The 26185-nt window shown below is 36.9% G+C and overlaps 2 protein-coding genes across 18 annotated transcripts in view; one reads left to right on the plus strand and one right to left on the minus strand.

Moving 5' to 3' along the window:
* Positions 1-26185, minus strand: part of Ets65A (DNA-binding protein D-ETS-3) — an 83679-nt gene that overhangs the window by 48564 nt on the left and 8930 nt on the right. The window lies entirely within an intron of this gene.
* The window catches only part of LOC105662151 (uncharacterized), an 81694-nt gene that overhangs the window by 39577 nt on the left and 15932 nt on the right, over positions 1-26185 (plus strand). For 7 of the 14 annotated variants that reach the window (XR_013037395.1, XM_076529304.1, XM_076529305.1 and 4 more), the window contains 3 exons: positions 4788-5123; positions 5216-5334; positions 5432-5550. The exons of 2 other annotated variants lie outside the window; for them this stretch is intronic. Coding sequence is in view for 9 of the 12 variants with exons in the window: in XM_076529304.1 (XP_076385419.1) it covers positions 5524-5550 (27 nt within the window). In the remaining 3 variants the exon portion in view is untranslated. Of the gene's footprint in view, positions 1-4787; positions 5124-5215; positions 5335-5431; positions 5556-5647; positions 6331-26185 lie in introns of those variants that run through there. 5 more of the 14 variants (XR_013037397.1, XR_013037396.1, XM_076529296.1 and 2 more) reach the window with 5 other exon arrangements.

Raw genomic sequence — 26185 nt, forward strand, 5'->3', positions numbered from 1 at the left:
GGAAATTTGGGAACTTAGGGATTTGGAGATTTGAGAATGTGGGGAGTATAAGAAATCTTGGAGTTTAGGGATTTGGGAAGTGGGAGTTTCGGGGTATAGGGGATTTGGGGATTTAGGGATTGGGGTATAGGAAATTGAGATTTGGGAATTTAGGGATTTAGGAATTGGGGTGTAGGAATTTGGGGATTTAGAAATTGGGAATTTGAGAATTTGGGGAAACTGGAATTTGGGAATCTAGGGAATTGGGGGCATTTGGAATTGGGGGAATTTGGAATTTGGGGAATTTGTAAATTGGGGAATTTAGAATTTGGGAATCTAAGGAATTGGAGGAATTTGGAATTGGGGGAATTTGGAATTTGGGATATTTGGAATTGAGGGCATTCAGAATTTGGGAAATTTGGAATTTAGAACATTTGGAATTGGGGGAATTTGGAATTTGGGAATCTAGGGAATTTGGAACATTTGGAATTGGGGGAAATTGGAATTGGGGGAATGTGGATTTGGAGAAATTTGGAATTTGGGAAATTTGGAATTGGGGGAATTTGGAATTGGGGGAATTTGGAATTTGGAATATTTGGAATTGGAGGAATTTGGAATTTGGAACATTTGGAATTGGGGAAATTTGGAATTTGGGAATCTAGGGAATTTGGAAGATTTGGAATTGGGGGAATTTGGAATTTGGGATATTTGGAATTGGAGGAATTTGGAATTTGGAACATTTGGAATTGGGGAAATTTGGAATTTGGGAATCTAGGGAATTTGGAAGATTTGGAATTGGGGGAATTTGGAATTTGGGATATTTGGAATTGGAGGAATTTGGAATTTGGAACATTTGGAATTGGGGAAATTTGGAATTTGGGAATCTAGGGAATTTGGAAGATTTGGAATTGGGGGAATTTGGAATTTGGAACATTTGGAATTGGGGGAGTTTGGAAGATTTGGAATTTGGGGAATTTGGAATTAGAGAAATTTGGAATTGGGAAATTTGGAATTTGGGGAATTTGGAATAGGTGTATAGGAATTTGATAATTTGAAAATTTAGTAATATAGGGAATTTTGAAATGCGAGGAGAAATTTGTAAATATAGGGATTTATAAACGTACAATTGTTGAACTTCCAAAATTCACCACTTCACGAATTTTAAAATAAAGAAAATTTGTTAAAAATTTAAGAAACGAAATTCTAAAAACTTGAAAATTTTTAATAATCAAGTATTAAACCTTGAAATTGCAAAAATTAAATCTCCAATAAATCTCCAATAAATCTCCAATAAATCTCCAATAAATCTGCAAAATTCTAACACCATAAAAGTACGAAACCACCGAAAAGAATTTAGAATCACGAAGAAAGCATCGAAATGAAAATAGTAAGAGAGTTTATCAGAAAATAGAGAAGTCCGGTAATGGGAAGCGATTTTCTAATAAAACGGATTTAACCCCGTCGCTAATTCGCGGCGGACGATGAAAATAATAACGGAACCCTTTGTCGAAGGGGGTGGTCGGGGAGTGGGCGAGGGTTGACTGTGTAGAAATTACTACTATCGATCCTGCCGGTACACTCGTGTGCATACGCCGATCAGCACTTGGTATCTGTTCCATAATCTAAATGACGTATTCGCAGATTTTACATTCAATCTCCATTTGGAGGTGGCTCGAATGCTCGTTATCTGTGACCCGTAAAACGAGCCTCGAACTTGACGAGAAATATTTACATCGATCAAATGTACCAGCCACTTTTCCCGCCGTATCATAACTGCTACGAAACCTGCTACCTCTTCTACCATTTTATCTCTTTAACTCCATTTTATTGCAATACACGCTGCTTTTTTTCATTTATATACAACTTTACGCGAACTTCGGAATTTTGTGAAGTAATGAAGTCGACAGGAGAAGATTTTTCAAAGACTTCTTTCTTTTTGTTCGTTGGTAGAAATTGTATCTATACAGGGTGTTACCTGTAACGCTACTCACGATTTTTCTCTCACTTGCAGCCACCTTACGAAAAAAGTTTGGAACAATTTTTACAGGGTATGAAGTGCACAATAGATATTAGTAAAGCAAATTTTGAAAACAGTTTGTTCTCTTCGCAAAGTCAAGGTCACCTTGGGTTTTTTAAATAGGGACATACATTTTTTTTTATTCATAGCTTTAGAGGACGTCGAGACGAATTCAAAGCATATATTACATGATATTTTTATTAACATATTACTCGATTACTTCGATAGGAGGATACTAGTACGATGCAATAGTAGAATTGTATAATAGTAGTATTATGCTATAGTAACAATTTGAAAATTTCATAGTAAGCAGAAATAATGTTACATGAACTCGGTACCTTCTACTTCCATATTGCAACATTTTTATTTATAATTCCACTCAAAACCTTCCAAATTCTGCAAAATTGGGGGAATTTGGAATTGGGGGAATTTGGAATTGGGGGAATTTGGAATTGGGGAAATTTGGAATTGGGGAAATTTGGAATGGGGGAATGTGGAATTGAGTGAATGTGGAATTGGGGGGATGTGGAATTGGGGGAATTTGGAATTGGGGGAATTTGGAATTTGGGAAATTTGGAATTGGGGAATTTGGTATTGGGGAATTTGGTATTGGGGGAATTTGGAATTGAGGGAATTTGGAATTGAGGGAATTTGGAATTGAGGGAATTTGGAATTGAGGGAATTTGGAATTGGGGGAATATGGAATTTGGAACATTTGGAATTGGGGGAATTTGGAATTTGGAACATTTGGAATTGGGGGAATTTGGTATTTGGGAATCTAGGGAATTTGGAACATTTGGAATTGGGGAATTTGGAATGGGGGAATTTGGAGTCGGGGGAATGTGGAATTGAGTGAATGTGGAATTGGGGAATGTGGAATTGGGGGAATTTGCAATTGGGGAAATTTGGAGTTGGGGGAATTTGGAATTGGGGGATTTTGGAATTGGGGGAATTTGGAATTGGGGGAGTTTGGAATTAGAGAAATTTGGAATTGGGGGAATTTGGAATTGGGGGAATTCGGAATTGGGGTATTTGGAATTGGAGAAATTTGGAATTGGGGGAATCTGTAAATTGGGGAATTTGGAATTTGGGAATCTAGGGAATTGGAGGAATTTGGAATTTGGGAAATTTGGAATTGGGGAAATTTGGAATTGGGGGAATTTGGAATTGGGGGAATGTGGAATTGGGGGAATTTGTAAATTGGGGAATTTGGAATTGGGGAAATGTGAAATTGGGGGAATTTGGAATTGGAGTAATTTGGAATTGGGGGAATTTGGGTAAACCTTGAGAAATCTCCTAAACTCCTAGTAATCCACTGAACTCTGAAAAATCCCATGGAATCCACGAAATTTCCTAAGCCCCGAGAAAACCCTCAATCTCTCTAGAGGAAATCCTCTAGACCCCTATATATCCGTGATATCTATATAACCCTGAGAAGTTCCTTAAACCCCAGAAAATGTAACCCCGAGAAATCCCCAAACTCCGAGAAAACCCCTAACCCCAAAAATCTCCAAAACCTCCTGAAATTTCCAACACCCCCAAATCCCAAAATTCTTCCCTTTCCCTCGTCTCCCCAAAGACTTCCTACTCCCAAACCCCCTTCTTCCCCCAAACCCCAAAAACCCTCCTCAAAAGCCTCCCAAAAATAATAACAACCCGAATCGAATTTTCCCCCCGCAAGCAATTTCATCTCTGTTCCGAATCCCTGTTGCGTTTACCCCTTCGGCGAAAAAGCGCGAGCCCCAAGATGTAGGTTGGTTGGATAAGGTTGATAGCCGAAGATCGCGGATACGCGTGCATCCCGGAATCCTCGGCGACGGCTCACCATAGGTGACTAGAAAGCTGGTAACAAACGAGGAGGAGCGGGGTTGGGGGTGGAGGTAGCTGGATGACTGGCGGCGGAAGCGTCGTCATGGCGACGCATCGATCAGCCACCGCCACGCGAATCGAGTCGAGCCGAGAGAGCACCGCACACCCTCGCTATACTTCGCCACATCGATGGATAACACGCGTGTATTCACCGACACGAGTGTCACCTAAGGATTGGTGGCGACACCACAGCGATACCGAACGCCGATGCATCGCGACGCATCCCCCGCGAGAGCTCGCCTTAATTCGCCGCGAGTTTTCTTCCTACCTGTCGATCGAGCCGGAACTAACGTACTTGCTAACCGTTCAATGCGTGTCGATCTGGGCAGGATATGAGAAACGTTCGAACATGCTTTCTATTTAATTACCTTCTACGATTACGAATAGTACTTACTAGGTTTTGTTAGATTCTTAGCGACACTTTTGAGGAATTTATTAGATTAACCAGTTAACTGTGTTTGACGACTATATCCGTCATAGAGATGTGGCAGAATTTTGTGTCATGACGACTATATCCGTCATGCGTAAAATTTTGTTACAATTTAATATTTAATTTTGGCGAAAACTAAATTATATTCGTAAATTGTAATATGTTTAAAATGTTTAGAGGTCAACACGCAATGAAATAAACAAATACAAAGTGTAAATGATTTGAGATGGATTCATAAATTCTTGGGAGCTAACTCGTCATCGATTGATTATCGTGACGCACACTGGTGCGCGCTTTGCAAAAAGATCGCCATAGTTAACTGGTTAAGTTTTTGCACTCTTTGCAGTCAGATGCGCTTAGGATGTGAGGGTCAAAGGTGATGTTGACTGGAATTTTTAATAAGCTTCGATTGCAAGTTTCTGATTATAATTTGCGTAGGGGAGGTAGCTGAATGAATTGTTAGCTCATTGCAAATTTATTTATTGGTTTTAGTATTGTAGCTGTGGATAGGTCTCACTGACGCACCTGGTGAGGCATGAAATTGTAACAAACTTCAGAGCAGATGAACGTCTCAATGTTCCAATGGAAAGTCTTCAATGGAGGAACGTAATAAAGTATCAGAGAACTAAATTTTAATTAGAATTTCCATAGGCAAGGATCGTTGAATGAATTGCCACCTCGCTTCAACTTTATTTATCTTTTTTAGTATTGTAGCAGTGGATAGGTCTCACTGACGCACTCGGTGTGTCATGAAATTGTAACAAACTTCAGAGCAGATGAACGTCTCAATGTTCCAATGGAAAGTCTTCAATGGAGGAACATAATAAAGTATCAAAGAATTAAATTTTAATTAGAATTTCCATAGGCAAGGATCGTTGAATGAATTGCCACCTCACTTCAACTTTATTTATCTTTTTTAGTATTGTAGCTGTGGATAGGTCTCACTGACGCACCCGGTGTGTCATGAAATAGTAACAAACTTCATAGAGCAGATGAACGTCTCAGTGTTCCAATGGAAAGTCTTCAATGGAGGAACATAGTAAAGTATCAAAGAACTAAATTTTAATTAGAATTTCCATAGGCAAGGATCGTTGAATGAATTGCCACCTCACTTCAATTTTATTTATCTTTTTTAGTATTGTAGCAGTGGATAGGTCTCACTGACGCACCCGGTGTGTCATGAAATAGTAACAAACTTCATAGAGCAGATGAACGTCTCAGTGTTCCAATGGAAAGTCTTCAATGGAGGAACATAGTGAAGTATCAAAGAACTAAATTTTAATTAGAATTTCCATAGGCAAGGATCATTGAATGAATTGCCACCTCACTTCAATTTTATTTATCTTTTTTAGTATTGTAGCTGTGGATAGGTCTCACTGACGCACCCGGTGTGTCATGAAATAGTAACAAACTTCAGAGCAGATGAACGTCTCAATGTTCCAATGGAAAGTCTTCAATGGAGAAACATAACAAGCTATCAAAGAATTAAATTCTAAACATCCACGATTTTTCAAAAATCTCAAAATGACTCAGGTCCCAAAATGATTAAGTTTGAAACTTATTATAAGATGCACAGTTTTAGTCTCAAGTCCCAAAGTCCAATTGATATCATGATTTAGTCCTAGTTATATAGTCCTCAAATTATAAAGTTGTTAGGTCCCAAACTCCATTGATCTTGAGGTCCTCAGACGCTACTGAGGATGTGTTACATATGTTGCATGTATGTTGCACTATGGCTCGCTCAATCCTCCAAAGGTCTTCCTCTACTCTTTGACTTTTATATGTAAATATATGTGTACATAAGAAATATCAATTTTAGAAAATTTCATGATAGTCGTATTATGTAGATACAAATATTTTCCATTATAAACTCCAACATGAATTTACACACATGATGCAGATTAATGTTCCAATAGATTCTTGTTAAGACTTCAACGGAGAAAAGACCGCGTCAGTATACTGTACACAATATAAACTTCTGTTAACATTCTTATTATAGTAATCGAACGTAGAAATAAACGTGTGAGTGCATTCACATATGCTTTATTCAAAAGTGTGCAGCACTACCCTAGAATAAGTTATTCAGAAGTGTGCAGCACTACCCGCAAATAAAAGAACCTAGTTGATACATCGATAGTACCATCCCCCCCCGAGAAATCTGTATCGTATTAAAAAAGGCCCGCGAAAGTTAGTCGACTTAAGGTGGGTGAACACCTGAGCAGGGGATCACGCGATCTAGGTCTCTGAGCGGATAGAAAGAAAAGGTGTACCAGCGGGTCGGTTCGACTGGCACAGTTGAGCAGCTTCCGGTGGGCAGCCGGAACGGGTGTTACGTCGAAGCGGGTGTCGGTGGTCGATCGATCCTCCAGGAGCGTGCTCGTCGTCTACGTCGACGACGTCTGTGTCGTTTCAGCTCGCGTTCTCTGGCCTTCCGAGCTCGGACTGAATACCGCTGATTGTCCTTTGCTCTCTCGCTTTATCGCCCTCTTTCCCTTTCGTTCGCGTCGTTTCCCGTCTTCCTCGCGCCCGTATCGCACCCGCTCGACTCTCCACTCGTAACCACCCTCATCCTCGAAAGCCACCCCTATCCTCCGCCGTGCCGTGCTACTCCTACCCACTCCACGATAATGATGGCAATCAGACCCTCAGAAAGGATTTCAGGAAATTCTCTCGCCTTTTTGTCGGCAGCCGGGGCGGAGGCGGACGCCACAAACACCGCTCGTCGTCGTACGCCCTCTTCCTGCTGCTGCCGTTCCGCTGCTGCTAGTTATAGTCGCTCCGATTTCTCCTAGACTTTTACTCTCGTCAAACTGATCGACACTACTCGATACCTGGACCATCACGATTTTGAATCACTCGATTGACTTTTGCGGATCCTACTGTTTTTCACTTTTTAATACAATTTGATCTGATGTATTCACTTTGTAAATTTTATTTGCATTTTTACACTTCAACTTGAAGTTCAATTGCAAAGTTTTAAGCATCGAAAGAATAATTTATGAAAAGGGTAATTTTATGTATTAAATACTTTTATAAGTTAGTTACATTGAAACAAAAAATAATTTTAAAAATCAGAATGCAATGACAGACATATTTCATCGAAAGATAATTTTGCTGTAGGGGTTGTAAATTTATATATTAAATACTCTTATGAGCTACATAATATTAAACCAAAAAATAATTTTAAAAATCAGAATGTAATGACAGACACATTGCATCAAAAAATAATTTTGCCGTAGGGGTTGTAAATTTATATATTAAATACTCTTATGAGCTACATAATAGTGAACAAAAAAATAATTTTAAAAATCAGAATGCAATGACAGACATATTTCATTGAAAGATAATTTTGCTGTGGGGGTTGTAAATTTATATATTAAATACTCTTATGAGCTACATAATAGTGAACCAAAAAATAATTTTAAAAATCAGAATGCAATGACAGACATATTTCATTGAAAGATAATTTTGCTGTGGGGGTTGTAAATTTATATATTAAATACTCTTATGAGCTACATAATAGTGAACCAAAAAATAATTTTAAAAATCAGAATGCAACGACACATACATTGTACAAATTTTTAAAAAAAATAATCTTATTGTAAATGATAAAAAAATATATGTACATTCAAATCTACATTTAAAGGTTGTGGTAGCAAATGCATTAAAAAGATTTATAATTTGAACAGCTATAATATAACTCAAAACATGTATTTTAAGTTTCCTTGATTTCCCTGTTTTTTCCATTTGCAAATCTTCAATAATTAAACATCGTTATTTTCAAATGAATTTATAAATTTGTTCTTAAAAAAATGAAAAAGAACCAGTTTTTTAATTTTCTAAGTTCGTGATGATTAATCTAAAAGTCTTGAACAGTTTCTCCTCGAATTTGAATTATGAAAATGAATCGATTACAAAGGAAAGAAGAAAGAGCATAGAAGAACATTTCTTTCTTGAACTAATTGTAAGTTTTTCTGTCGTCTTCCTGAAGCAAGTATTTCCACCCCTTGGTGCGTTGTTTTCGCGCGGTGCTCGCGAAAATGGCCCGGAATTAACGTGTAACAAGCTACGAAACTCCCTATTCATAGAGCGCTAAAGAACTGCGACTACGTGGAGTCGCTGCACGGTCGAGTGATTAATTTCTATCCCGGGGGTGGTGCAACTAATTATCCTCGCGTTTTATCGCTGCTGGTAACTTAGTCTTCCTGGAACACACTCTCGATAAGCGCCAATGAAATTATCGCCCGCAGGAAAATGGAAAAACTGCTCGTAGTTATTCCGTGACATTTTTCAACGCGTTCTTTGCGGTTGGAAAATTTTATTAGGTGACATTTTTATTTTGGAATCTTTTTAAATTTATTTTACAAATTTTCACGTTACCGAATTCTCACATTGTTGAATTCCTGCATTTCCGAATTTCCATATTCTCCAATTCCCATATTCCCTAATTCCCATATTCCCCAATTCCCACGCACTTTAATTCCCACATTTCCCAATTTCCAAATCCCCGAATTCCCACGTTTCCCAATTCCCACATTCCCCAATTCCCACATTTCCAAATTCCCACATTCCCGAATTCTCACATTCCCCAATTTCCAAATCCCCGAATTCCCACGTTCCCCAATTCCCACATTCCCAAATTCTCACATTCCCCAATTTCCAAATCCCCGAATTCCCACATTCCCGAATTCTCACATTCCCCAATTTCCAAATCCCCGAATTCTCACGTTCCCCAATTCCCACATTCTCAAATTCCCACATGCCCAAATTCCCACATTCCCGGATTCTCACATTCCCCAATTTCCAAATTCCCGAATTCTCACGTTTCCCAATTCCCACGTTCCCCAATTCCCACATTCCCAAATTCTCACATTCCCCAATTTCCAAATCCCCGAATTCCCACATTCCCGAATTCTCACATTCCCCAATTTCCAAATCCCCGAATTCTCACGTTCCCCAATTCCCACATTCCCAAATTCCCTAAATTCTAAATTCTCAGATCCCTCAATTTGTAGCCCCCAAAATTCTCAGATCCCGAAATTCCCAAATCCCCAAAATTCCCAAATCTCCAAATTCCCAAACCCCCAAATTTCTACATCCCTCCCTACAATTTTTGTCAAACTAAAAAATGACCATTTAAGATGCCACTAAATAGTATAGAACAGTGAAGGATTTTGTATGGTATTGAATTGTAGAGGTTGTCGTATGCATCCAAGAAGATTAGAAATAGAAAATATGGCGATAGAGGGTGGTTTGAAGTCGCCATCGTTCGTCGAGGAAGATCGTTCGCTTCCGTTCGTGACAGAGGTACTTAAAAGGCAAGATTTCGTGTACTTTGTAATGGCTACTTCGGCGTATTTACGTGCTCGGCTACGTGTTCCATGAATCGGCACACGGACCAGGGGAAACGTAATGCCATTAGATCGATTTCGATACCCTTTCTCATGACTTGTTTCTTACGGCGCAACATGCTACTGCTTGTATTCGACAACACTTCCGCCATTTTTATTATTATCATTTCTATGAATTTCTTTTTAAGTCTTTTATAGACACTTCTGGGGAAGTTGTATTAAATATCTCACTGTAAAAATTGGGGTTATATTTATTAACCCCATATGAGTACATATGTGTACACATACACATATGTGTGTACATATGTGTACATATATGTGTATGATGCATAATGTGTCTTTTTAAACATATGAATTTGAATTGGTTTATGGGCACTTCTGGAGAAATGGTGTTATACATCTCACTGTAAAAATTGAGGTTATATTTAATAATCCCATATGTGTACATATGTGTACACATATGTGTATGATGCATAATGTGTCTTTTTAAACATATGAATGTTAATTGGTTTATAGACACTTCTGGAGAAATGGTGTTAAACATCTCACTGTAAAAATTGGGGTTATATTTAATAACCCCATATGTGTACATATGTGTACATATGTGTATGATGCATAATGTGTCTTTTTAAACATATGAATGTTAATTGGTTTATAGACACTTCTGGAGAAATGGTGTTAAACATCTCACTGTAAAAATTGGGGTTATATTTAATAACCCCATATGTGTACATATGTGTACACATATGTGTATGATGCATTATGTGTTCTTTCAAACATATGAATGTTACATGACTTTTTTTTACACCCTGCACCTGTGCATACATTTACATATGTACGTATGTATGTATACATGCAGTATGTATGTATGTATGTATGTATGGAAGCACGTGTCTATATATGTGTACATATATGTATGAACGTGTATAATTCCTCGTTAAAGAATAGAGTATTAAAAAAGAGAAGGTACGTTTAGTCAGGGACAAATTGTTGGGGCGATTAACGTCGAAAAACGTCTGTCACTTATCGGGAAAAAAGGTTTGACGAGGGGTGCATTCCACCCCCGTTGAAGATGATTCTGCAAAAGCGGCGTTGGCTCCCCGAGGAGCGTAGCAGCGGGAGAACTGTATAGAGAAAGTCATTAGCCAGTTAATCATGCGTTATCGTGTGTGCTTAATGTTCCGTCGATGAAGGAGTGACGAGGGAGTGAGGCCTTCGCTAAAGGGACTCCCTTCAGCCCCTTTTTCGGCCTTTTCTTGGCTTCTAGTCAATATTGTCCGCGTGCATACTACCCTCAGCAACAGATCACACTTTGCGACCTCGTTCTTTGCCTTTCATCGTTTTACAACCATCTTTTATTTCGTAATGTGTTAAGGTTATGTTAATGATACGTTTACACGTAGTTCATTCATACGTGCATTCATATGTATACATATGCGAGACACATATTTATATAATAGATATATGGACAGACAGTACAGATATTTATATAATAGATATATGGACTCATGCATATGTGTATGCACACATCATTCATTCATTGATGGATACATGTGCATATGTAGACATATGTGAGACACATGTACACACAGATATTAATAAATATATGTACTCATGCATACGTGCATACACACATCATTCATTCATTGATGGATACACGTACACATGTAGACATATGTGAGACACATGTACACGCAGATATTAATAAATATATGTACTCATGCATACGTGCGTACACACATCATTCATTCATTGATGGATACACGTACACATGTAAACATATGTGCATACATACAGATATTCATACATATATGCTTACATACACGCACTCATATATGCATACACATATGCATACATACACACACATATGCATACATACACACATATATCCACTTATGGATACATGCATACATACACACATACATCTACTTATGACTACATATTATATGTATGCACATATACATATATGACGAGACATCTATCGTGGCCCGATGTAACTGAAATAAGGGAAGATTTCGGAAGACACTGCCATCTACCCGAAGATTCCTCACGTTTAGGGGTTGTTAGTCGTCGGTTTAGGTATTGATCTGACTTGCTCGTTGAAAAATTCTTCTACACTAGTGTCTCTTGTACCTAGAATGGATTCTACGTGATCTTCTTAACCGATCATCGTTAATATTATTCCCTAACTTACATCTTCTTATAACAACATAAAAACTATTATATTTATTATTTATTTATTTTTGTTCATTACGAATGTCTTTAATAAGGTAATATTTAGACAAAGAGGTTGTTGGTTGAATTTGTAGATGTTATTTTATTTATCTTGTTATTTATTATCAATTTTATTTTGTCTTTTGTATTTAAACCCTCTTATGCTTTTTAAAATCGTAAATTTTGTTCAATATATTTATCGCAAAATTTTATTAAATTCATTTAAAAAAAATTCTTAGCAGACGTTGCAATTATAAGTCTTTAATAAATATATATATTCCAAAAGATTGTCTTAACACTTTACATTCTACAAATAACTTAAAATCCCTCAAATTCATTTACGTGAAAATTTAACCACCCCTCAACATTTTAATAATATTTACAATTTTTAAAATACAAAGAACATCAGCACCAAAATTACAGTGTTTACAAAATACAAAAAGAACATCGAAGATGATATTCCCAAGAGCACCATCAATTTCAATAAATTAATCCACCCCAAAAACGTCGACGCAATCGGCACGTGATCGAAACACCAATCATCCCCATAAAAACGATGCGTCGCGAATAAACGAAAGAGACTCGCGTTCGAACTTCCGTCAAGTCACGTGGATCGTTCTTTTCCTTTACCCTCCACCCTTACTATCGTATCATCTAGTTTTCTTTTCTTTTTTGCCTCCACAACCCTCTTTCCACCTTGCTGGTGGCGAGTTAGCCACTTAACGAGGTTATTTCACGACGTCGACCGGCGCGGGTCACGGGTCGCGCGAGGATGAATAATGATTCAGGGCTGCTAAGCCGAATTTAAAGCTTTCTTCTACGTACTAATTTATTTTTATCGCCGAACATCTCTACGCCTGGGAACGCTTTCGATGCAGGCTATTTTACGTAGCTTCCGTGCAATTTATAAATAAAATTATAAAATTGATTTATAAGAAGTCTTGCAAATTATGAACATATATAAGACTTACAAAATTAACAAGTTTATAAATCTTACAAATTTTACGAGTCTATAAGGTCTAGCAATTTTTATGAATTTATAAGGAGTCTTGCAAATTATGAACATATATAAGACTTACAAAATTAACAAGTTTATAAATCTTACAAATTTTACGAGTCTATAAGGTGTAGCAATTTTTATGAATTTATAAGAAGTTTTGCAAATTATGAACGTATATAAGACTTGCAAAATTAACAAGTTTATAAGTCTTACAAATTTTACGAGTTTATGAGGTCTAGCAATTTTTATGAATTTATAAGAAGTCTTGCAAATTATGAACATATGTAAGACTTACAAAATTAACAAGTTTATAAATCTTACAAATTTTACGAGTCTATAAGGTCTGGCAATTTTTATGAATTTATAAGAAGTCTTGCAAATTATGAATAAATATAAAATATACAAAATTAACAAGTTTATAAATCTTACAAATTTTACGAGTCTATAAGGTCTAGCAATTTTTATGAATTTATAAGAAGTCTTGCAAATTATGAACATATATAAGACTTGCATAATTAACAAGTTTATAAATCTTACAAATTTTACGAGTCTATAAGGTCTAGCAATTTTTATGAATTTATTAGAAGTCTTGCAAATTATGAACATATATAAGACTTACTAAATTAACAAGTTTATAAATCTTACAAATTTTACGAGTCTGTAAGGTCTAGCAATTTTTATGAATTTATAAGAAGTTTTACAAATTATGAACATATATAAGACTTGCAAAATTAACAAGTTTATAAATCTTACAAATTTTACGAGTCTATAAGGTTTGGCAATTTTTATGAATTTATTAGAAGTCTTGCAAATTATGAACATATATAGGACTTACAAAATTAACAGGTTTATAAATCTTACAAATTTTACGAGTTTATGAGGTCTGGCAATTTTTATGAATTTATAAGGAGTCTTGCAAATTATGAATATATATAAGACTTACAAAATTAACAAGTTTATATATCTTACAAATTTTACGAGTCTATAAGGTTTGGCAATTTTTATGAATTTATTAGAAGTCTTGCAAATTATGAATATATATAAGACTTGCATAATTAACAAATTTATAAGTCTTACAAATTTTACGAGTCTATAAGGTCTAGCAATTTTTATGAATTTATAAGAAGTCTTGCAAATTATGAATAAATATAAAATATACAAAATTAACAAGTTTATAAATCTTACAAATTTTACGAGTCTATAAGGTCTAGCAATTTTTATGAATTTATAAGGAGTCTTGCAAATTATGAACATATATAAGACTTACAAAATTAACAAGTTTATATTGGAGATAAAAGTAAAAATAATATAAGAGCGATACACGAATTAGCATTAACATTTGTCTCCATCTAGCGATGTTAATCATCATTGTTTGTTCCTTCTTGTGTTCGCATGTTTCGATTCAATTTTGTTCTTTAATATTCTTCTCACGTAATTCTGATTGAATTTTATATCGTTCTTAAATAAATAGTTTTTATGCTTTGTATATAATTAATTACGACACTATTTGTCCCCGGATCTCCTCGCCTTCAACAGTTTATAAATCTTACAAATTTTGCAAGACTATAAAGTCTGACAAGTTTTATAAATTTATAAGAAGTCTTGCAAATTTTGCACATCTATAAATTTTACAAATTTTACAAGTTTATAAGTCTTACAAATTTTGCAAGTCTATAAAGTCTGACAAGTTTTATAAATTTATAAGAAGTCTTACGAATTTTGCACATCTATAAATTTTACAAATTTTACAAGTTTATAAGTCTTACAAATTTTGCAAGTCTACAAAGTCTGACAAGTTTCATAAATTTATAAGAAGTCTTGCAAATTTTGCACATCTGTAAATTTTACAAATTTTACAAGTTTATAAGTCTTACAAATTTTGCAAGTCTATAAAGTCTGACAAGCTTCATAAATTTGTAAGAAGTCTTACAAATTTTGCACATCTATAAGTCTCACAAATTTGACAAATCTATAAATCATCTTACAAATTTGACAAATCTATAAGTAATCTAACAAATTGATATATAAAATTGTACATTCGTAAAAATACTAGATCATGAATTTACAAATTGCCCCCCAGTAACATTATAACAAAATAAATTTAAAATTTTCCCTTCACAAAGCATTCAAATGAAAAAATATCAGAGTATAAAAACTCGCAATTTGAAACCTCCCCAAAATTCGTGAAAAAAATCGTCCCCATATTCCCAAAATCCGTGAAAAAAATTTCGCAACAAAATTCCCCGAATGACAATGAAAACGCCGACAGCGAGGGTGGCAGAAAAAGTTGAGCGAGTAAAATCGTTGAAAAGCGACATCGATAATAGCGGAGAAAAACGTGGAGCCAGGGAAACGAGGAAGAGAAACATCGCTGGAGGAAGCAGCCACGAAAGACAGCGATATAGCAAGAGAGTTAGCGAAAGAGAGGAAAAGAAAGAAAACGGGGAGCGACGAAGAGGAAGATGTAGCAGGAAGATAAGGCAGCAGCAACGCAGCCCTTCGATCCTGTGCCACGTTCTTTGTTGCAAAGCGCAATAATTGCGCGGGAGGGTGAGCCACAGAGGGTGGCAAGGGGGAACGGTAGCACGCGCCGGAAACGGAACCGAGAGTCGTGTGTCCCCGGCGTTCCCGCCCGGAACTATCATGATTAGTCACGGGGCCTGCAATGAGCCGTACCAGAACAGAAAGACCCACCCTCTTCGTGGTACCCGGAATTCGTTCGACCTGGGAACACTGAATCGATCATTGTTCGATCTTAATATCGAAGGATACTTCTTAACCCTTCTTCAGATGATTTATGAATGGGTAGAGCTTCTGGGAGTTCCCTTTTCATTTTTCTGTCGTATTTCGCCTCTTTTTGGGGACGGTGTAGTTATTAGTAGTCAGTTTACAATTTTTTAATTCACTGTTCTTATTTTTCTAATGCACAAATTTTAGAACGGTGTATAGATACTTGTAAACGTGGACATTCTGATGGGACAAGAAATTTTACATACTTTCTTTTGTTATGAAAGCTGTGTTATTTCTGACCTTGCAGTATGAATCAGGTGCGTCAGAACTAATCACAGTAATATTAGAACAGGCAAAGAAAACTGAAATATTATGTCAACTTAGTTAATACTAATTAATGTTTAGTTAATAGTTAGTTAATACTGCATAATTGCAATCGACTATGCAAGACTTGAACTCCAAATTAAAGTACCAATTCGAGTAAAATATTACGAAGTGCGTACGTAAACCTGAGCGCAGTACTACTCTCAAGGGGTTGAAATGAGATTAAACGCGATTTGGTTTTAACTTTACCTTACTTAATATCACAATTTAATTTGTAATCAATGTTTGTTCTAAGGGATATCGATTCCGACCAATTAATCGTAGCCGGTTTGCGAAAACTGGGGCCACGACTTGAAGGGTGGATGACGGTGACCAAGACGCGTTGATAATTGCCGGTATCGGTTAACCCGGGCGAAGGGGTGGTTACGGGGTCCCGAACAGCCCTTGGTCTCAACCGTATCCCCACGGTGTGATCCCTTTTTGCCCTTCATCACCGGGAACCTTTGCTCGCCCCTTCGCTTCCGCCACCGGCAACTGCCGCTGGTTCCACCCTCGTTACACCCCAGCTTCAACGGGTGACTAACGTTCGGAGGATCGTAACTGTCTTACCTCCAGAAAAAATGGAAAGAATACATTAAAGAAATTCGGGGACGCGGATGACCCCGGATTTCCGTTTGAATACCCTCGAGATAGGGATAGAATCTTTCTCGGATTATCGGATTTGCTTCAGGATTATTTTATGAATACTTCTCATTGTGCGATGGTCTATTGTGAAGATTTATTTATTTATTAACTATGTTTATATTATTAATTATGCATTTATTAACTATGCATTTATTAACTATGTTTATTTATTTACACTGAAGTTTTATATGCATTTAGTAACAACTTCTGTCACCCGCTGCTCTGCTCCTTTGCGTTTAGTAACCTTCTTCTTGGTGATCTTAGGTTTGTCTTCCTTAGTGATTTCTTCAGTAACAGTGACTTGTTCGCGGACCTCTTCAACTTCTGATGGTTTAGCTCCTTTGGGTGCAGGCAATGCTTTCACGGTCTCTTCAACGATTTCTTCAGTAGGACCTTCAGTGACGGTTGTCACTGGAGCCTTACCTTCTTCTTCAACAGTAACAACCTCCTGCACCTGCTGTTCTCTTCCTTTACGTTTGATAACCTTCTTCTTGATGACTTTCTTAGGTTTACCCTCCTCAGTCACTTCTTCAGTAACAGTTACCTGTTCTCGGATCGTTTTGAAGTTTGTAAAGCATCTACCTAGAATTGTTATATCTTTCTGAAGTTTGTCAAACATCCATCTATAATTTTAGGATCTTCTTGATGTTTCCCAAACATTTATCTTAAATGTTGCACCCTTATGAAGTTTCTCAAGCATTCATCTAGAATTCTTAAATCTTCCTGAAGTTTGAGGAGCATCTATCTAGAATATATAAATCTACCTGAATTTTACCAAGCGTCTATCTATAATTGTTATATCTTCCTGAAGTTTACCAAACAATTATCTATAATTTTAGGATCTCCTTGATGTTTCCCAAACATTTATCTTAAATGTTAGCATCCTTATGAAGTTTCTCAAGCATTCATCTAGAATTCTTAAATCTTCTTGAAGTTTGAAGAGCATCTATCTAGAATGTTTAAATCTATCTGAATTTTCCCAAGCATCTATCTATAATTGTTAAATCTTCCTGAAGTTTACCAAACATCTATCTATAATTTTAGGATCTTCTTGATGTTTCCCAAACATTCATCTTAAATGTTGCACCCTTATGAAGTTACTCAAGCATTTATCTAGAATTCTTAAATCTTCTTGAAGTTTGAAGAGCATCTATCTAGAATGTTTAAATCTACTTGAACTTTCCCAAGCATCTATCTATAATTGTTAAATTTTCTTGAAGTTTACCAAACATCTATCTATAATTTTAGGATCTCCTTGATGTTTCCCAAACATTTATCTTAAATGTTGCACCCTTATGAAGTTACTCAAGCATTTATCTAGAATTCTTAAATCTTATTGAAGTTTGAAGAGCATCTATCTATAATGTTTAAATCTACCTGAATTTTCCCAAGCGTCCATCTATAATTATTAAATCTTCTTGAAGTTTACCAAACATCCATCTATAATTTTAGGATCTCCTTGATGTTTCCCAAACATTTATCTTAAATGTTAGCATCCTTATGAAGTTCCTCAAGCATTCATCTAGAATTCTTAAATCTTATTGAAGTTTGAAGAGCATCTATCTAGAATGTTTAAATCTACCTGAATTTTCCCAAGCATCTATCTATAATTGTTAAATCTTCCTGAAGTTTCTTAAGCATTTATCCAGAATTTCTAAATTTTCCTGAACTTTCCCAAGCATCTATCTAGAACTCAATATAAAAACGCGATGTACAATCGACAAGAAAGAACCAGTACCGAAAACCGCGATGTTTTCGCATAACACGAGACAGTGTTCCAGTTTTTCGCACCAGGCACAATCAGTAGCCGCTGTATCCCGTGTTCCAAGGCACTCTATGCACGCGCGAAATTGCCGCGAAGGGTGCGAGAGGCAGCCTCTTTTATGTCGCATCGTTTGTCTCGGGAGGTGCCCTTATTCCGTGCAATTAGACAAACGAGAGGTAACATTACCCTCGGTCATATAAAGCGTAGGCGTTCCGACGCTTTCCGGCGCGAGGGTCCGCTCAAACTCTCGCGACCGATACTTTTCTCGGCTTTAATTGCCCAAACATTCTATATCGCCGGATGACTCGTGTTTTTTACCCCCACTGACTCCTCTCGCTCGGAAAATCGTTCCTGTAATTTCGCAAGCACCTTCGAATTTGCAGCGCAATATGGCGGAGGAGACTGTTTCAAGCGTTACAGTTTCGATATTTACAACATTTTATAGAGTTTCATTTGAAAATTATTAGTGTAGGACTGTTAAGGTAGGACTGTTTCAAGTAGGACCGTTTAATAATTTATTGAAAGTAGTTTGGAGATTGTGTAAATTTGAGGTTCATTGATAGACTAACTTGGTGCATGTGAATTTTTATTGAGATTCAAAATGTCACAAATGATGTAGTATTCAGTTGTTACTCATTTATGTAATCTTCAGTTTAAGCAATTATTATGTACTTCAAAGTGACGAACATTTAGGCATTCATTAGATAATTTACATTACTTCTTCACTGAAATTCTTATTGTTCACAAACTTGTTGTATTCACCCAACCACATGTGATTTTGTCAGGTGTGTCAGACACACTGATCTAGTAATTGTCTTAATATAAAAACAGACAGAGTATGATCAAATGTTAGAGATATTTTGTACATAACGATCATTCATGAACAAGTTGTTCAGGCTATGGTCCACAAAACAGGTTCAACTAGAAATTCAATCATGGTGAAAATATGAAGTAGATTAATTGCACTTCACAGCTACGTGCGTCATGTGTGAGAGGCCATTTTGTATGGTAAGGTTGATGCAACTCTATGAAATTTCAGACGATATTCAAAGTTGATGTGATTCTATGAAATTTGAGACGATATTCAAGGTTGATGTAGCTCTATGAAATTTGAAACGATATTGCAAGGTTGATGTAGCTCTATGAAATTTGAAACGATATTGCAAGGTTGATGTAGCTCTATGAAATTTGAGACGATATTCAAGGTTGATGTAGCTCTATGAAATTTGAGACGATATTCAAGGTTGATGTAGCTCTATGAAATTTGAGACGATATTCAAGGTTGATGTAGCTCTATGAAATTTGAGACGATATGCAAGGTTGATGTAGCTCTATGAAATTTGAGACGATATGCAAGGTTGATGTAGTTCTATGAAACTTGAGACGATATTCAAGGTTGATGTAGCTCTATGAAACTTGAGACGATATTCAAGGTTGATGTAGCTCTATGAAATTTGAGACGATATTCAAAGTTGATGTAGCTTTATGAAATTTGAGACGATATTGCAAGGTTGATGTAGCTCTATGAAATTTGAGACGATATTCAAGGTTGATGTAGCTCTATGAAACTTGAGACGATATTCAAAGTTGATGTAGCTCTATGAAACTTGAGACGATATTCAAAGTTGATGTAGCTCTATGAAATTTGAGATGATATTCAAGGTTGATGTAGCTCTATGAAATTTGAAACGATATTGCAAGGTTGATGTAACTCTATGAAATTTGAGACGATATTGCAAGGTTAATGCAACTCCATGAAATTTGAGACGATATGCAAGGTTGATGTAGCTCTATGAAATTTGAAACGATATTGCAAGGTTGATGTAACTCTATGAAATTTGAGACGATATTGCAAGGTTAATGCAACTCCATGAAATTTGGGACGATATTGCAAGGTTAATGCAACTCCATGAAACTTGAGACAATATTCAAAATTGATGTAACTTTATCAGGCTTATAATAATATTATAAAGCAATAGTCGATATACCCACAAGATTCATTGACCACAAAGAAAATAACTTAACGAGGTAAAGCATAACAATTTACCAAAAGCGGTAATGTCACATTTTCCATCTAGTGAGTTTTGTATCGTGGAGCAGTCGGTTACACGAAACACGCCACGTTCCGTATCCGATCGGCACCGTTACATATCGGATATTGTGTCAGCGTGTCTGAGGGCGGTGCATGTATTTAATGTTCGTCGGTCGAGCACCATCCCGCCTTGTTTGCGCTGGTAATTGATGTTTGACAAAATGAGGTGACGCGCATGCCGACAACGTGTTGTTTGCCAGGGATCGCGGTAGTTAGCCCTTTTAAGGTTCACAGGGACCTCGACACCCTCCTTTAATTCTCTACTCTTTAACGTATTCAGAAGCTCGTCATTTTATTAACATTGTTTATTTACAAATTTGTCCAAACATTTTTATAATGTTTTATTACTTTTGTAGTTCTAAGTTGTTAATACAAAGCATACGGAGTTAATACTGACAATTTTATTGAGCAGCATTGTTTGTCTGCAAATCTCATATGTTTTCAAATATTTTTGTTATAGTTTTGTTGTATTTGTTACTCATCAAGTAGTTGATACTTGCAAGTAGTTAATTATATCTGCAACTGGGTTATTGAAGAAACTGTTTATGATATTGGTGATAGATTGGTTAGGTAACAAATTATAAATATTTAAAATTTTATTACAAATTTAAGCGGTCTATGTGGGCGACTCATGGACGGTAGTGTATATTAATATGTATTTATGGTGTAGTATCTTTAACATCCACAGACTTCTTAGTACAGGGAGCTCATAAACTACCTTCCTCATCATTAAACAATATTAGCCGCAAGAAATCACTTCTGCATATGCGCACATCTTTACCAAACTTAAACCACATCTTCAACGATCTTAAAAATGTCCAACAAAAATCTTCAACAATCATCTTCACCTTCTAACCAGACACGCAGTTCCATCTAAAAGTTCCTTCCTTCTAAATTTTTAATTCATTATACATTTTCTAACGTACCCATTTCTGTTCTGTTTATTTCTGGAGGGGTTAGAGTTTAATTGAAAGCAAGAAATCACTTCTGCATATGCGCACATCTTTACCAAACTTAAACCACACCTTCAACAATCTTAAAAATGTCCAACAAAAATCCTCAACAATCATCTTCACCTTCTAACCAGACACGCAGTTCCACCTAAAAGTTCCTTCCTTCTAAATTTTTAATACATTATACATTTTCTAACGTACCCATTTCTGTTCTGTTTATTTCTGTTGGGGTTAGAGTTTAATTGAAAGCAAGAAATCACTTCTGCATATGCGCACATCTTTACCAAACTTAAACCACATCTTCAACGATCTTAAAAATGTCCAACAAATATCTTCAACAATCATCTTCACCTTCTAACCAGACACGCAGCTCCATCTAAAAGTTCCTTCCTTCTTAATTTTTAATTCATTGTACATTTTCTAACGCAACCATTTCTGTTCTGTTTATTTCTGGCGGGGTTAGAGTTTAATTGAAAGCAAGAAATCACTTCTGCATATGCGCACATCTTTACCAAACTTAAACCACATCTTCAACGATCTTAAAAATGTCCAACAAAAGTCTTCAACAATCATCTTCACCTTCTAACCAGACACGCAGCTCCATCTAAAAGTTCCTTCCTTCTAAATTTTTAATTCATTGTACATTTTCTAATGTACCCATTTCTGTTCTGTTTATTTCTGGAGGGGTTTAATTGAAAGCAAGAAAGAAAGAAACGTATCTCGATAGTCTCGAGGTGGTCGAAAATTTTCCGCGAGATCGTCGCCGTTGCAAGATGGTGGGTCGATGATGGCGGCGTAGTCGCGAAAATGTGGATGACAAGGGAGGAGGAGGAGGAGCGGTTAGGGGTTAGCCGGGAACGTATCCATGACGACCGACCGCCCCACGAATCGCCACCCTCCGAGATCCCGGATGCACCCCTCGACATCCCAGCATCCCTCTTGCCTCCAACCCTTGCAAACCCTCCGAGCTATACGGCTTCAACCTCTATCTATCTAACCGTATCTCTGCTCCTCCGCGGGGATCACCGCGAGCTACTTAGATTTTAAGTCGAAACATTTCGTGCCGACCCTGCACCTGGCTATAATTCTTTCGGTCTTTCTAACCAAACGGAGATGCTACAAATTTTAACTCGCTCTGAAATTTTACCTCGAGAAAATTTTAGAGCACCTGTAATTTATTGGTTGGGAAAAGTGCGGTTTGTTTGCGGGTAATCTCTCGGAGTGGATTTATGAGGAAAGTTGTGAATTTGTGAGAAGGTTGTGGAAAAGGATATGTAAGAAGGAGGTTGAGAAAATTGAGTCTTTGGAGACGGGATGTTTGGAAACTTCGAAGCTGAGACTTTACAGTGTTTACAGACCACAGAATTGTCAAAGTTTGACATATATTAATTTAAGAATTATGAATAAAAGTTGAACAGTTCAGAAACCTTCAGTGAAGAGGTTCCCCAAAGTTCTACAACTTAACAATTCATAGATGTAGAAGCTCTCGGATTTCAAACAGCTCTAAATTCCCCGAATCGAAGACCTCAAAAATTTCAAGATACCAAAATTTCCAAACTGACCAAACTTGAATCCGATATTTCAAAATAAAATAGCAGTGTTCTAAAATAGATTCTCACTATTCCAAAATAGAACTGCAGTATTCTAAAATTGTTAAATGAATGGTTCCTTTCTCAATAAAAATAAATACACTTGTACACTCTTAATATACTTTATGAACAAAATAATAGAACTTTATTTGATTATTAATGAGGATTATTATTATAAACGTCGATGACGCGCACCACAGCAAAACGCCTCTTCATGGTGACCGTACGACATATTCGCAACGCGAAATTCATTTGTTCCTTCCAAACGCATCCAAAATTCCGTACATATCAATAAAAATATCAAAGTTCTAAGCTATCGACCTCGAGAAATTCATAGAAGCAACTGTACCAAAGCCCCAAAGTCGAAACCCAGCAGAAGAGCCTCAAAAGAGAGAGCAAACGAGTAAACAAACTAGAAAATAAAAAAGCTGGAAAGAGGAAAATCTCGGACAGAATAATTTGTCAGGGCCAATGGCGACCACGATACCGGCAACCTGACTGTTGCTCTTCGTTGTCGCCGATTTCCGATTGTTTTTTTAAAGCGCCGGTCGCCGAGGACATTAATTACCCGGCCAGTGTAAATCACGTTATCTACTGGCCACGTTCATTCCACCCTCTCCCTTCTCTCTCTCTCTCTCTGGGAAGAGAGGAGAAGGCTAGAGCGAAGTAAGGGTGGAGGGAGGTGAGTTGCAGGAGGGTTGCACCGCTGGCAACTGAGCAAAACGGTCGACGACTGCTCTCCATGGCCACACCAATATCCTGCTTACTTCTCGGAAATTTATCGACTATCGCATGAAAACTTTACGCGCTCCTTTCGATCACGAAACACTGCTTGTGTTCCGCGTTCCCGCTGAAAATACGCTGCCGTCGATTTATATTCCGCCGGTGTTTTATGGATTCCGTGTTAAACGCGCTGTCGTTCGTGCAAATCACTCTTTGGCGCGAAAATTTAAATTCCCGTTGCATCTTGGATATTTCGATGCAGTGGTGTTTGGAGATGTAGCGACTTGGGGAATTTCGGATTTGGGAGAGACAAGATTTGGGTAACTTGGAATTTAGAGAACTTGGAATTTGGGGAATTTGAAAGTTGGGGAATTTATAATTTGGAGAATTTGGAAATTGGGGAATTTGGAATTGGGGGAACTTGGAATTTGGAGAATTTATAATTTGGGGAATTTGGAAATTGGGGAATTTGGAATTGGGGGAACTTGGAATTTGGAGAATTTATAATTTGGGGATTTTGGAAATTGGGAAATTTGGAAATGGGGGAATTTGGAATTTGGAGAATTTATAATTTGGGGAATTTGGAAATTTGGGAATTTGGAATTGGGGGAACTTGGAATTTGGAGAATTTATAATTTGGGAAATTTGGAAATTGGCAAATTTGGAATTAGGGGAATTTGGAATTAGGGGAGTTTGGAATTGGAGGAATGTGGAATTGGGGGAATGTGAAATTGGGGGAATGTGAAATTGGGGAAATTTGGAATTGGAGGAATGTGGAATTGGGGGAATGTGAAATTGGGGGAATTTGGAATTTGGGACATTTGGAATTGGGGAATTTGGAATTGGCGGAATGTGGAATTGGAGGAATGTGGAATTGGGGGAATGTGAAATTGGGAGAATGTGGAATTGGGGATTGTGGAATTGGGGGAATTTGGAATTGGGGAAATTTGGAATTTGGGAATCTAGGGAATTGGAGGAATTTGGAATTTGAGAAATTTGGAATTGGGGGAATTTGGAATTGGGGGAATGTGGAATTTGGGAAATTTGGAATTTGGGGAATTTGGAAGTCAATGAATTTAGAATTTGGGGAATTTAGAATGTAGAGAGTGTGAAATTCGGGGAATCTAGGGAATTTGTGGAATTTGGGAAGTCTAGGGAATTTGGGGAATCTAAGGAATTTGGAATTTGGGAAATCTAGGAAATTTTTGGAATTTGGGATTTGTGAAATCTAGGAAATTTCGGGGCTTGAAGGGTTGGGATATTGAAGGATTTGAAGAATCAGAAGAATTTGTGGAATTTGGAGAATCTGAAGAATTTGAGGAATACAGATTTGGGGAATTTGTCTGAAATGTGACTTGAGAAATTTGTAATTTACGAAATTCAAGATTTGTTACATTTGATACCTGAAATATTAAACTAGTAATATTAAAGAATTTGATATATAGAAGATTATTCTCTCCCAATAGAACATACTAAAGTCTTCACACTTCCATAATATAAAAGCAAATATTAGCTCATAGTTAACGTAGCCAAATCGAGCCCAAGTTACGGTGAATTATCCCGTAAGTCGACGTGAGAAAAATGGAACCGGCTGAATACACGAACAGCAGAGAGCAGCGTAGATCGAAACGTTCGATTAGATGGTTGATTTCGTCAAAGTCGTGAGAAAAACAGTGACTCAGAGTAATTGTCCCGACCAATCGCGTTAACCTTTCGATTTGACGTGGTATTAAAGTCGAGGCAAGTAAATCCAGCGAACAAGTTGCTCGGCGGAACGACGTTTCCGATGTTAATCGCGGGTCACGCAACTACTTACGCGTGGAAAAGCACACGCGACTTGATTACGTGCAAGCTCGTGTTGGAAAGAGATAAACCATCCCCTTAATTAATATTCCAACCGAATCTTCTGTTTCATTTTAATTTCAAATTTCTTTCTTCGACCGACGTTCGAGTCGAATCGCGTGACGATACGTCGTTCGCGGCTTATTATTAACGCGCCAATTAAATTCGTATGCGGAATCGTTTATTAAAATTTTTAGGAAAGGGAGTTTGCGAGTATCAGTCGGCATTTTGTATGGCGATGAAATTTTTGGCGGAACAATATTTTTATTTCTGTTAGTGTGGACGAAGAATAGGGTGACTCATATAGACACCTTTATATACACATCTATCATATGTGGAAAGAATGACTTTGTTCGAGAACGACAATTTAAAATGTATCACTGTCTTTCCTATTTCTTCAGTTACGTCTACTTGTGATGGTAGATATATTGATCAAAATATGTCACGATTATAAAACAGAATAACATATACACTACCGTCCATAAGTATCCGGACACAAGCGAAATATGCATTCGCGTTGCATGAAAGTTATTCAAGTATCTGCAACAGTAACTAAAATCGATTTTTTTTCTGCGAAGGTCAGAATACTGGAACGTTTTTCGATTGATAATTCTCGTTTGAAA

The sequence above is a fragment of the Megachile rotundata genome, chromosome 3 (genome assembly GCF_050947335.1).
Source record: "Megachile rotundata isolate GNS110a chromosome 3, iyMegRotu1, whole genome shotgun sequence".
NCBI classification, from domain to species: domain Eukaryota; kingdom Metazoa; phylum Arthropoda; class Insecta; order Hymenoptera; family Megachilidae; genus Megachile; species Megachile rotundata.